Source organism: Grammomys surdaster, unplaced genomic scaffold (assembly GCF_004785775.1).
Source record: "Grammomys surdaster isolate TR1022 unplaced genomic scaffold, NIH_TR_1.0 62, whole genome shotgun sequence".
Lineage (NCBI taxonomy): Eukaryota > Metazoa > Chordata > Mammalia > Rodentia > Muridae > Grammomys > Grammomys surdaster.
The window spans coordinates 9,208,895-9,222,294 of NW_021604564.1; the positions used below are offsets into that span (position 1 = coordinate 9,208,895).

A 13,400-nucleotide genomic window follows, 5' to 3' on the forward strand; every position below is an offset into this window, starting at 1 on the left:
AGAGAGAGAGAGAGAGAGAGAGAGAGAGAGAGAGAGAGAGAGAGAGAAATGTACATATGTTTCTAACATATAGCAATCTTGACTTTGAAAAAAATTGCCAAAGTATTTTAGTATTTTTGTACTTAAGAGGAAAACAGATACAGATCTTTGCTAGTAGGGCCCCAAATCTGGACATCAGAAAACCCCAAAAGCACTGAAATGTTAGTTCACAGCGGCCAGAGACACATTTAACAATATGTAAAGACAATGTCTTCTTCAGAACTTTAATGCTGAAGCTGTAGGCAGAAAAAAAGATGTAGTTTAGGACTTTTATCCCATCACAGGTAGCTTAGTTGCTTCAGTTTTATCCTGCGAAGTCCAAGAAGGCCTGATAAACAGCACCACCGAATGAGAAGCATCTCCCGGGCAATGGTGCGTATAGACAGAGGGATTCTTTTAGTCAATTGCAGGAATTACATGTTAATACTTTATACTAAAAGACTTTATACCCCAGATAACTACTGCTATCCACTGAATCTTGGTAGTCAGTAAGTCTGCCAGAGCTGAGCCTGTGAAGCCATGCCAAGCACATCCAAAATGCTTTATCTGTGAAGCTCCTTTACTTTGAACAAAATTCAAACTCCCCTTTTCCTCTGAAAGAAAATATCTAAGCTTGGTCAATCCCTTAGATTTTAATCATAATTAGACTTCAAAATCATCTTTATAGAATCACAGAATGAAACAAATCCACTTCCCATCAAATGTCAGTATTTTTGAAACAAATAATTTTAGCCCTTTTAATTTAAAAGACTTCTTTTAATGACCAAAGTACTTAAAGTATTCTCTAGATGTGTTGAAGCACAAGTTAATTTACTGTTATGTGTAACTTCTAGAGAGTTGTAGGCATCATTATTATTTGTAAGTTTTAGAGAGTTGTAGACATCATTCTGTGTAAGTTCTAGGGGGCTGTAGACATTATTATAAGGAAGTTCTAGAGGGCTTAAGGCATGATTATCATGTGGAAGTGCTGAAGGTGTGTAGACATCATTATGAGTAAGTTCTAGAGGTCTGTAGTTATAATCATATGGAAGTTTTAGAGGGCTGTAGGCATGTGTAAGTTACTACAAGACAACTGTAAGCTCTAGAGATCTGTAGACATCATTATTATGTGGAAGTTCTAGAGAGCTGTAGGAATCATTATTATGTGGAAGTTCTAGAGGGTCACCAGAATAATTTTCCAGGCTCAGTTTTGGCACAAACTTGATCAGCAGATATCTCAAAACACAAGTTGTCTTACCATTATATGGAAGTTCTAGAGGGCTGCAGGCATATTTATCCATTCTCAGTTTTGGCAAAGAGATGAGCACTTTAGCAAGGGATGCAGAGATGGGCTGCACTAACAGGGAGGTGAGGTTTGGTCGGCTTTGTCTAAAGTTTCCATCTGTATTCAAAGGAAAATAGAAATTAATGATTATCAAACAGAAACAAAAACCAATCACAGGCAAGTTCTTTCCAACCAATTGGATGATGCTTCCTCACTCCTCAATCTTATTCTGTGAAACACTATAAAATCTAGTCTGAATAATATTCTATACCTTCATTAACAATGTATACATATACTTGCCACCAATTCTATGAATATGACTCAGTAAGATGACAAGAAAGGAATGAAGACCTAGAAATGCACAAGGACAAAACAGCTGAGGTTGGCTGGATTGGAGGAGCTGGAACAGTTGCATAGCAGCTAACATAGTGGATCTGAACACTGGCAGTGAAGCTGTGGTGAGAACACTGAAAACCAATGTGGCTGGAGGCACAGAATTCTGAGGGCCCGTGAACTGGCAGCTCCTTCTACCTTCAACAGGATGAGGAAAGGGGAGCCTATGAAGTGCAGCATAAAGAAGGGCTCTGTCCTTCCAACACACAGTGTGGATGCCTTGATCTCCCTCATGCCAATGGGAAGTGATGGGACATAGAAGAGATAATGATAGAATACTTTAATGACAGCTGAGAATCCATGCCAATAAGTCTGTGCCCCGTGCCATCGGACAGCAGAACATTTGATAAAAGCAGATATAAAGAAACCAGTAGGAATTATCTTTTAAAGTTAATGAAATTCATGTGGCCACTGGTAAAAAAACAACTTGTCTAACAACTCTTCCACTTCACACCATGTTCAATGAATCTTACTCACGTTCAAAACTAAAATCAACTTCATTTTGCCATTCTGGACAATAAGCTCTCAGCCAAAGGCATCTGCACAGAGGAGCAAATCTGTGAGAAGAGGTCAAGAGGTTACGGAGAACCTCCAGGAAGACAGAATGATTGGGGATACATACCAGATGTGGGCTAAGGACTCCAGGGGAAATTTACAGTATGATTAGAGTTAGGGTTTAACACTGTCCCAGACATACAGGAAAATAAGTATTCTCTGAAGTAAGGCAGTGATTAGCTTTATTGGAACAGAAGTTGTGAGAACAAAAACCAATAGTGCAGTATGAGTAGAAGTGGTATAATCATAATCAGTATAATCAGGAAAATTATGTTTATAGGGGAAGGAGAAAAGGACAAAAACTTGGAATGGTATACAAAAGACATGAAGGTAAATCCCGGTGACACGGAATGAATAGCCAGTATGATGAGCAAAGCTGAAATACAGTGCTGGGAAGATGGCTCACAACAGAAAATACTAGCCTTGTAAGGGTAAAGACCTGAGATTGTTCCCCAGAAAATTCTGATGCTATGTTGGGGAGCTGGGAGGAGCCTGAAGCTGTGACAGACATTTGCAATCACAGCAAACCCAGGAGAATTCCTGAGGCTCACTGGCTAGGCACTTTAGTCTGCTTCCTAAGTTACAGGTCACCAATGAAAGACTAGTAATACAAAAAAAACTAGTGGTTGGGGAAGAGCAAGTGTCTATGAGGCAACATTTAAAAACATTTAAGGCTATCACCTGGCTTACACACACATATGCACACACACATCCACAGACTCACTTCCCAAAGAAATGTGCCTTCCCATGCACACACACATTGAATAATAAAAGTGAGGTACCCCAAACACATATGGCCATGTAGGAAGGAAACTCTAAACCCTAGATGACACTGAAAGATGATGAAGCCATTAACTGTGCACTTGGGAGAAATCAAGAGGAGAAGGAGACACAGAAGAAGGTGGAAGAAGATAACTTTAGGAAATAAATCTTCCTCAAACCTTTGAATAAGTAATGAACTAAATTTATCTATTATGCTAATAAAATGTAAATCAATCAAAATTGGTAAGACAAAATAATTATGACAGTGCACATTAAACTTGGAGAAAAGTAAGGGAGATGATACACAAAATGTGCTCAAGTAAACAATAAAATCCTTGATAAAACTATTTTACTGATTCAGAAAAGGCAATTCACAGTTGAATGTCAACAGTTATATTTTAGAATGCAGTACCATAATTTTCAGAAATTTTATTAGGAAAATGACCCTGGAGGTTGGCTTGGAATTCAATTTAATTTGTCTACAAGGGTTGATGACTTTCATGATCCTGATAAGCAGATTCCAGGAGGCAGATTATACATGAAAAACAAAAGAAATAAAAATAAAGCAAACATATATTTGTGAACAGCTTCTTTAATTTATCATGTGGAAAACCAACAGATCAAAAAAAAAAAAAGAAAAACGAAAAAAGCAAAGAAAAAACCCTGAATTTTAGCTTAGGGCTGTGTCTGTCCTGGAAGCCATGGCTTTGAGAAAACAATAATAAAGATTTAAACTGAGAATCAGTTTTATTGAAAAAGCACAGGGACAGTCTTGTGTCTCAGCAACTCTTTTAAGTCTATGTGTGACTGAATTTTGACCACAGTGTAGATCACTGTTCTGGCAAAGAGCATGACAAGATGTATAATTTGTAAAGCTCAGAACATATAGTGTATGGTTGCTAGGTAGAAAAGCAGGAAGGATTCTGATATGGTTACAGCAAAGTATAAATCATGTGTGGAGCTTTTCAGAAAGGACATTCTGAGATTGCATAGGTCATATGCTCATTAGCCAGCACATGCAGGGCTCACGGGCATGGTGCTAGGATTCATGTAGCCTGTTGGGTCAAAATGATGTTGATATGCCAGCTTCACAAGATTGAGTTCGGCCACTCATGACTAGTTCTGGGTCCTCTTCTGCTCCAGCCTGTACATTTGGAAAACAGAGTTCTTGTTTCCAAACACAAACCACACTTGAGTGGCTAGTTTGTAAGTCTTGAAGTAGCTGATTTACTGTGGGCTCACCAAGTGTGCATTACCCACTCACCTGTGATCTGAGGTGCTTTAATTACACATGGAACAGTATCTTCAATATAGTGATATTTTCTTTGTGAACATTACACATATTATACAGTAAATATTGAAAACATCTAATCCTGCCTCCATTGAAATTCTCTAGTAAGCACTACCTTCCTAGTTTCTAATTCACAGTTTAATTTTTACTTTAATTTTAACAACACTTTGTTGACATTTTTTCTACATGCTGTTTTTGGATTACTTTAATTTACCTAGTGAAGTTTTTCTCTTACATTTGTTCATAATTGTCTTTTGCGGAATTATACATGTATATAACACATTCTGCATACTCTTACTCCCTCCACTTTCTTTTTATCCCTGTCACATCTACCTTGGTTTTTGAGACAATACTGGCTTTATATTGGCCTGGAACTTACCAAATAGGGAAGGCTGCCCATCCAGAAAGCCCCAGAGTCCATCACTTCAGATGATAAACATCTACTACTTCATTATTTATTCTGGGATTCTAAGCCACTCCTTTATGATTTAAGACAATAATTACACACATGAGATGACCACCCATGTCTAAGGTGCTCACTTTCTACAAAGACCAACACAAGTCCTACGGTAAGATTCCACATGATTATCCCACCTCTATCCTTCCACTATAATGGTCTGTTTTCATTTTGAGTTAATATAATCTCTTGCTTTTTCCTGTTAAAATATGACCCATGAATACAGTGAAGCAAGTGTCCTTATAGTCTGGTGGAGCATCTTTTGGGAATATGCCGAGGAGTGATATACCTGTGTCATGATATAGAAATATTCCCAATTTTCTAAGAAACAGTTAAATTGATTTCCAGAGTGATTGTACAAGCTTGCATTCCCACCAGCAATGGAGAAGTGTCCATTTGCTCCACATCATTGCCAGGATGTACTGTCATTTGAGTTTCTGATCTCAGCCATTCTCACAGGTGTAAGAATATCAGAATCATTTTAATTTTCATTTCCCTAATGACTAATAATGTCAAACCTTTCATGAAGTGCTTCCTTGCCATTAGAGATTCCTCTGTTGAGAATTCACTATTTAGCTCTCTACCCTATTTTTAATTGAGTTATTTGGGTTGTTGACATCTACCTTCTTTACATATATTTTGGATATCAGCCCTCTGTCAGATGTAGGGTTGGTAATGATCCTTTCCCAAACTTCAGACTGTCATTTTGCCCTATTGACAGTGTCCTTTGCCTTACAGAAGCTTTTCAGTTTCATCAGGTCCCATTTACTAATTGTATTTCTTAGTGACTGAGTTATTGGTGTTCAGTTCAGGAAGTTGTCGCCTATACCAATACACTCAAAACTATCCCCCTCTTTCTCTCCAATTAGACTTAGTACGGCTACATGTTGAGGTCTTGATCCCCATGGGCTTGAGTTTTATACAGGGTGACTCATATGGATCTGTTGACATTCATTTATATGCAGATATGCAGTTAGTCCAGCATCATTTATTGAAGATGCTCTCTACTATGTTCACAGCAGCCTTATTTGTAATAACCAGAAACTGGAAACAACCCAGATTCCCCTCAACCAAAGAATGGATAAAGAAAATGTAGTTCATTTACACAATGGAATACTGCTCAGGTACTAAAATCAAGAACATCCTGAAACTTGCAGGGAAATAGATATCACTAGAAAAATATTATCCTTAGTGAGGTAAACCAGACTCATAAGGACATGCATCATATGTCCTCACCTATAAGTGAATACTAGCCATAAAGTACAGGATAACCAGACTACAATCCACAGATCCAAAGAGGCCAAATAACAAGGATGATCCAAGCAAGAATTCTTGAATCTTACTCAGAAAGGAAAATAAGATAATCATTGGAGGTGAATAGATGGAGGGAACTGGGTGAGAATGGTAGTGGGGAGAACACAAGTGGGGATCAGGTGTAGGGAAAGAAGGCTAGAGGGTGAACGCAGATTGGCAAGAGAGGCATCTCTATGATGTGCCAGAGACTTGGGTTGGGAGAGGCTACAGGGAGTCCATAAACGTGGGACTGAGTAAGGGTATCCTGGGTCATGGCTGAGCAATTGCCTAGAACCCTGAGACTCTGAGTGAGAACCAGCAGGAGTTCAGTGTGCTCCAGGAATCCAGGGTCCTGAAAAGCAGTCCAGTCTCCATAGAATTACATTGTTCAATCACATAGGCCATACTATAGGCCTCAGGCCCTACGGATTTACATCCTAATGAAGGCCAGAAAGCCCCTCCCAAAGTGCATGGGTAGAGGGTGACTAGAGGCCTCAGGCTCTAGGGATTTACATACTAATGAAGGCCAGAGGGCAGAGCAAATTAAGCATTCCTCCCCTGATCCTCCCCAGATCCTCCCCCTTCTCCTTCCCTGTATAACTTGGGACTGCCCTGAGTTTTAGGGGGTACGCCTAGATCCCATCCACCATCTGCCATGACAATAAACCTTTCTGGAACCAAGGACTTCCTCATGTCATTGGGGCCTGCTGCCGCCCCCAAAGCCTCCAGGCAGCTGGTTCCTCCTGCATGTGGAACCAGCCACAGAGTGGAAACCCACTGGGACACCACCGAGGCCTCTATTTTCCCCCCCCCCCCCCCCCCCCCGCACATGAGAATCCTATCAGTGGGTATTATGGAGTCTGAAGTGCTCATCTCTTATACCCAGGCAACACTCATAGTGGAGGGATAAGGACACCAACCCACCCACAATACCTTCAACCCCAAATTTGCCTTCCCTATATGAAGTGCAGGAACAGAGATGTCTCAGAGACTGATGGAATAGCCAACCAAAGACTGAACAAACTTGAGATCTATTTCATGGGTAATTCCTAATACTATTAATTGTTATGCTTATAGACAGGACCCTAGCATAACTGTACTCTGAGAGGTTCCACCTAGCAGCTGAAATAAACAGAAGCAGAGACCCATAGCTAAACAGTATATAGAACTCAGGAAGTTCTATAGAACTTTTGGGGGAAGGACTGAGGAACCCACAGGGGGTGGGGACTCTACAGGAAGACCAACAGAGTCAATTAACCTGGACCCTTGTGTACTCCCAGAGACTGACCCACAAATAGCATCCAAGGGCTGGGCCTAGTCCCCCTGTACACATGTAACAAATGGGCAGCTTGGTCTTCATGCCTGTTCACCAATAAATGGCAAAGGATTTTAACATGACTCTGTTGCCTAACAGTGGATTCTGTTCCCCTAAATTGGCTGTCTTGTCTAGCCTCAATGGTATAGGATGTACCTAGTCCTGCAGTAACTTGAGGTACCTAGGTGGGTTGGTGCATCAGGGGGAACTTTCCCCTTCTCAGAGGTGAAAATGAGGAGAGATATGAGTAGGGGCTTTGTAATGGGGTAGGGGCGAGGAAGAAAGGGAGGCTGAAATGAGGATATAAATTGAATAAATAAGTAAGTTAAAAACATGATACATGTTACTTCACATACTGTCAGGGAATCAAGACTTGGAGAATGACAATAGAGTCAACAACTGTTTGAAAAATACTTTTGGGGGGGGGTGTTTCTGAGTGTCCACAAATACAGCAGGTCCACAAAGAAAGAAATGATTTTCTGTCTAAGCTCACACTTTGATTAAGCTTTATTCCTAGTCAGCTGTCACCTCCCTAAAAGATACAATAAAGGTATTTCAAAAGTCAGTTTCTTCCCATTAACTCATGATTAATCCTGGTCTAAAATATCATTGGTAGATGAAATCATTTCAATAAATAAATCATATTTAAATATATTTATCATATAATAAAAAAATCAATACTCACCTTTCAATTTTACTCTGAGATGCTCTATTAAGCACATGGAACAATGGATTTAAAAGTTAAGTAAGAGCAATCCTTAATCTCAACTTGAACATTCCTAAATCTTTGATAGTTTTTGTGCTGCATGACTAAAGACTTGCATTAGTTTTTAAATATCCTAAGTCACTGGTTCATTAATTTTTCACTTTCACCTTATTGAAGATCTGACAAACAGTTCACTTCTGAGAACAGATATTAAAAGCAGGACTTTGTGGGACACTAAGATTCAATTTTACTTACAATTCACATTTTAAAAACCTAGTGTATAGAAGAGCTAACATTATTTCATTTTCTTGTACATTAAGAGTTCTTTTAATACAACTAAACAGCTTCTGTTATTCTGTTATATTATAAAGCACATTTATGAACTATAAAAATCTTTTAGATGTGTTACAAAAGTAGGTGGGCTATATGCAAGGATACAAAGAATATCAGGTAAGAAAACAGGTGGTGAAGCACAGGGTACTTTTTTTTAGGATCGGCCTGTGTCCTCTCTAGTTTACTGTCTATCCCTAAAACCCACTGGCCTTATTTACGCTGATGGCTAACTCTGCCTTTGCTTTCTGTACATGTTGTAATCTAAAGAGGAAAATGGATTCACTTTATTAGTAATTCTACTTGCGACACATTTTGCATGCATTTAAAATGAAGATTTGAACCTCAAACTTAGAACAAGATCCTAAGTTTCACTCTGTCTTGACTCACTAGTTGGAATGTAGCAAGTAAACAATTTCACTATGATGATATCATCATGCTGGGACTGGCAGTCAGAATGATGCCAGTAGTTAAGAGCACATCCTGCTTTTCAGAGGACCTGAATTCAGTTCCCAGCACTAGCATAGAAAAGTTTATAACCACCAGTCACATGCTCTTGGGAAATCTAACACTTTCTTTTCAGGCTTTGTGGGACTTGCCTTAACACATGCACATACTCACACATAGCCATACATATACACACAATCTTAAATTGGTGACAACAATAAATCTTTTTCAAGTGATTAACCCATACAAACTAATTTTCTTAAACTACCAAAGTCTTTGGTTTGCTGGCTTATTGAATATAAAGTTCATTACTTCAGACAGTCTAGTATGAAGACTGCAGGACAAAATGGAGAGAAATGAAGTTAATTGTACAGTAATGTATTGTGCCTTTTCAAACTGTTAAGATCTACTTTAACTACATATGGTTATAGGTATAAAGAGACCAAATATCAATGTACTCTGTCTCTCTCCTCTCCCTATGTCTCTGTCTCTCTGTCTCTCTGTCTCTGTCTCTGTCTCTCTGTCTCTCTATCTCTCTGTCTCTGTCTCTCTATATATCTCTGTCTCCATGTCTCTCTCTGTCTCTGTATCTCTGTGTCCCTGTGCCTCTGTGCTTTTGTCTCTGGCCCTTTCTCTCTGTCTCTCTGTCTCTCTGTCTCTCTCTCTCTCTCTCTCTCTCTCTCTCTCTCTCTCTCTCTCTCTCTCTGGGTGTGTGTGTGTATGTAGGAAAATTAAATCTGACTTAGATGTTAGTATATACGACAAAAGCTAATTATCAGAATAAAAATATCAGACTCTGGTTGTCTCAACATTGAGATAGTGTGAGAGTCTTTAGAAAGAAATACGCTAGTTAAACCAAAGGTATGGCCTATGTGGGTTAATTGCTAGGGTTCTGCAATTGAGAGGAATAGGTGATGTCTGTATCAAGCCATACCAACTCTTCCTTAGTATCTCCTTCCACCATCACTCTTCATCACTCTTACTCATGCTCTTTCTTTGCCATTCAATCTAAGCATGAAATTTTTCATTCTACTTCACAGCCACTGGACAAGCAACCACCAGATGAACCAGGCACAAGTCAGAAATGGAGAACGCCCAGTCCTACCATCCAAAATCCATTATCTAAAAAAACAAACAAACAAACAAACAAACAAACAAACAAAAAACAAAATCATGCATGTGACTTCTGGTCACAGCGGAATTGCCTCAAGGTGATGTGTAGTTTGTACAACTCAATTAAGATAATTTTAACATCATCAAAAATATAAAATCGGGCTATGAAGATGAAAAATATATTAGTTCCTCTCTTCACCCTAATGAAAAATATTCAAGTAATCTAATATAAGAAATGATTGTGTGGTTGCCGTCTACAACCATGCAGTTGCTGTCTCAGAATATCTAATATCCTTTTGAAAACTGCAATCTTAATCAAACTTGGTAAAATCAGTCAAAATCAGTGGGATTAGAAAGTTACATACTCATTTGTTAACCAATAATTATCAATTTTTGTGATATTAAACTCAGGAGCAGTGTCTGGAAAGATCACAGGCCCTTGAGTAGATTCTAAATTGCCATTTTCATAATGAGTATAATTTCTAAATGTAGTCTAGATATTTATTCTTAAATACAAAGATACATTCTACACTCAGTCATTAAAGAAGATTTGTACAACACATGGAGATTACTACAGAAATCCAAAACTAGTCAAAATGTAAGGGTAAGTTACATAGAGTGCCCAACTCTATTTGATACACTTCCTACACTTAAGGCTTAGGGAAAATCAGTGGAAAGGAGCTGAAAAGTCCATAAGAGCCAGAGGAGAAGGACGCCTACTGCTAGATAATTCCCAGTCATTACTGGGCTAGCCAACCCATGGCATGTCAATGTTACAATTGACTGTACAAGACAAACATAATAACACCACAACTTGACGTTCATACCATCTACTCTAGACAAAGAGCTTTAGATGTGGTCAATGACTCCTGAGTGAGGGAGAATTTGTCAATTCCAGGAATGCTCTCTTGTATAGGTTGTTCAATCCCAAATGAATAGCCTAGGACAAATGTGCTTTCATGTAATTCCAGATTGACTCGTTAGGTTATATATATATACATATATATGTATATATGTATATATATATATGTATTTATGTATATATATGTATATATATGTATATGTATATGCACACACACACACACCAGTTACAATAATAAAGAAGAGCTCTTTTATTGGAAGGAAATGAGCATGAAGGAGTAGGAGGGCAGAAGGTGTAACAGACATTACTCTTGTGTTAAGTTCTCAAAAATCCATTTTAAAAAGATAATGAAAAAAATGAACGAGCAGAAGACAATGCCTAATGTTAACGTTGAACTGAGGCGTGGCATATATATAAGAAAAATCATATAAAACTGATTAAAGAAATTGGAGAGATGGCCCAGTGGTAACAGGCCTACCTGCTATTCCAGGGAACCACAGTTTGACTTCCCAGCACCCACCCAGCACCTTAGAACCATCCAATTCCATGGCATCTGATGCCCTTTTCTGCCCTGTACAGGCATTGCATTAACATAGTACACAGACATACATGCAAAAGACACCCACACATAAAAAATTAAAAATAATAAATTCAAACTTTATTGAGGCTCTTGCCTTTTAACTAGCTGATTTACAAGTATTTACGAGTATATATATATATATATATATATATATATATATATATATAAAACAAGATAATTTTTACAATGATTAAATGTGTTTGTCTTTTATGTTTAGACATAAATATTCAAGGTTTTTATTAGTAAAGTAAAAGTATTTCTGGTCCAAGTAAGATAATATATGAATCACCACTACTCTGTATAGGCAAAAGATAGGCCTACATATATGCAAAATTGTTACTTAGAAGACTAGGAATGTTCATGAATTTATTGGGGTACTAAGAAGTTTGGCAAATGTCCTGTAAAACAAGGTGTGAAGTAAAATAGAATTTATGTATTATATGACATAGTACATATCTTTAACTGTATGTGGTATCTCCTATAATTTGAATATTATTTACAGAATAATGAGATTTTAACATAATTATGCATATTTTAACAAATATCCAGGGTTTTGAAATATATTAATATAATCACTTCAAGGCTAAGTCAAGTCTTGTATTTTCATTAATAATGTCTCATTTAAAGAATTTTTTAAAATCTGATTCTTTCTCCTGAAGAAACACTTATTTTTATTACAGAAATGATATCTCGCTGAATAAATTATAAATTTGTCACTTTATGTGAAACTTAGTTTGTGTAATAGCAGTGACACTATTGTGATGACAGATGTTTTCTTATTTCTATTTCAGAGGGATAATGGTCTACGTGAGAGCTATCTCTACTTTATACAATACTAAAATATCTGTAATCATCATCTGTTTATTCTAAGACTATTTCACTCCCTAAACATTCCCAAAATATTAGCATTTGGAAACAACCATAAAAATATGTAGATAAACTATTGAGTTTGCTCTCTACTTGAAAGGGAGTACTTTTGATTCATAACTGGAATAATTGACCATCTGCACAGTATATGTACCAAAAGTAAAGCAATCCTCTATAGAAGCTTTCCCCAGAGAAGCCACTCATCTCAAACTTGAAGGGTATAAACACTGGGATGATTTGCAAATTTCCTTCCTTTAGTAAAAGTATGCTTCACAGTTTTAAAATGATAGCAAATAAAGTATACTTTCCTTGCTTAATTTGTTATAGTAGTAGAAGTTTGAAGCCATTAATTTGCAATAAAAATTTCACACAGATTGTAATGAGAATATATTACTTTGTAAACCCGATTATATGAGTGGGCAAAGCAGTTATTTTTTAACATTTCCATATTGGAAAAGGTTTCTTTCTTTTTTCAACAGTTTTTCTTTTATTATTATTACTTATTTTATTTATCTACATTCCAATATTCTCTCCGTCCCAGCAACCCCTCCCAGAATTCTTCCCCCCATTCTCCCTTTCCTTCACCTCTGAAAGGGTACCCCATCTGGGCTCCCCACCTACCTAGGACATCCAGTCTCTACAGGATTAGAACTATCATCTCCCACTGATGCCAGATAAGGCATTCATCTGGTACATATTTGCCAGAGTCCCTGAACCATCTTGTATATCTCTTTAGTTGGTGGCTTAATCTCTGGGAGCTCCCAGAGGTCCATGTTAATTGGCAATGTTGGTCTTCCTATGAAGTTGCCATACATGTCAGTTACTCGAATGCTTCCCTTTACTCTTCCAGAGGGGTCCCTGGCCTCAGTACAATTCTTCCTTGTGAGTATCTGCACTGTCCCAAGTGGCTGCTTAGAGAGCCTCTCAGAGGACAGTCACACTAGGCTTCTGTCTGCAAGCATAACATAGCACTAATAATAGTGTCAGGGTTTGGTACCCACCCACATTGGACCTGTCACTGGTATTCCATTACTTCAATCTCTGCTCCTTTTTTGTTCCTGCATTTCTTTTAAACAGGAACAAATTTGGGTTGAAAAATTTGAAAATGGGATGGCCTCTCCATCCC

The 13,400-nt window shown here is 37.9% G+C and overlaps 1 protein-coding gene across 1 annotated transcript in view; it reads right to left on the reverse strand.

The window, feature by feature from the left end:
• The window catches only part of Naaladl2 (N-acetylated alpha-linked acidic dipeptidase like 2), a 610,065-nt gene that overhangs the window by 326,579 nt on the left and 270,086 nt on the right, over positions 1–13,400 (reverse strand). The window contains exon 6 of the mRNA XM_028761198.1: positions 1,277–1,420. Coding sequence (XP_028617031.1) covers positions 1,277–1,420 — 144 coding nt within the window. The remainder of the gene's footprint in view (positions 1–1,276; positions 1,421–13,400) is intronic.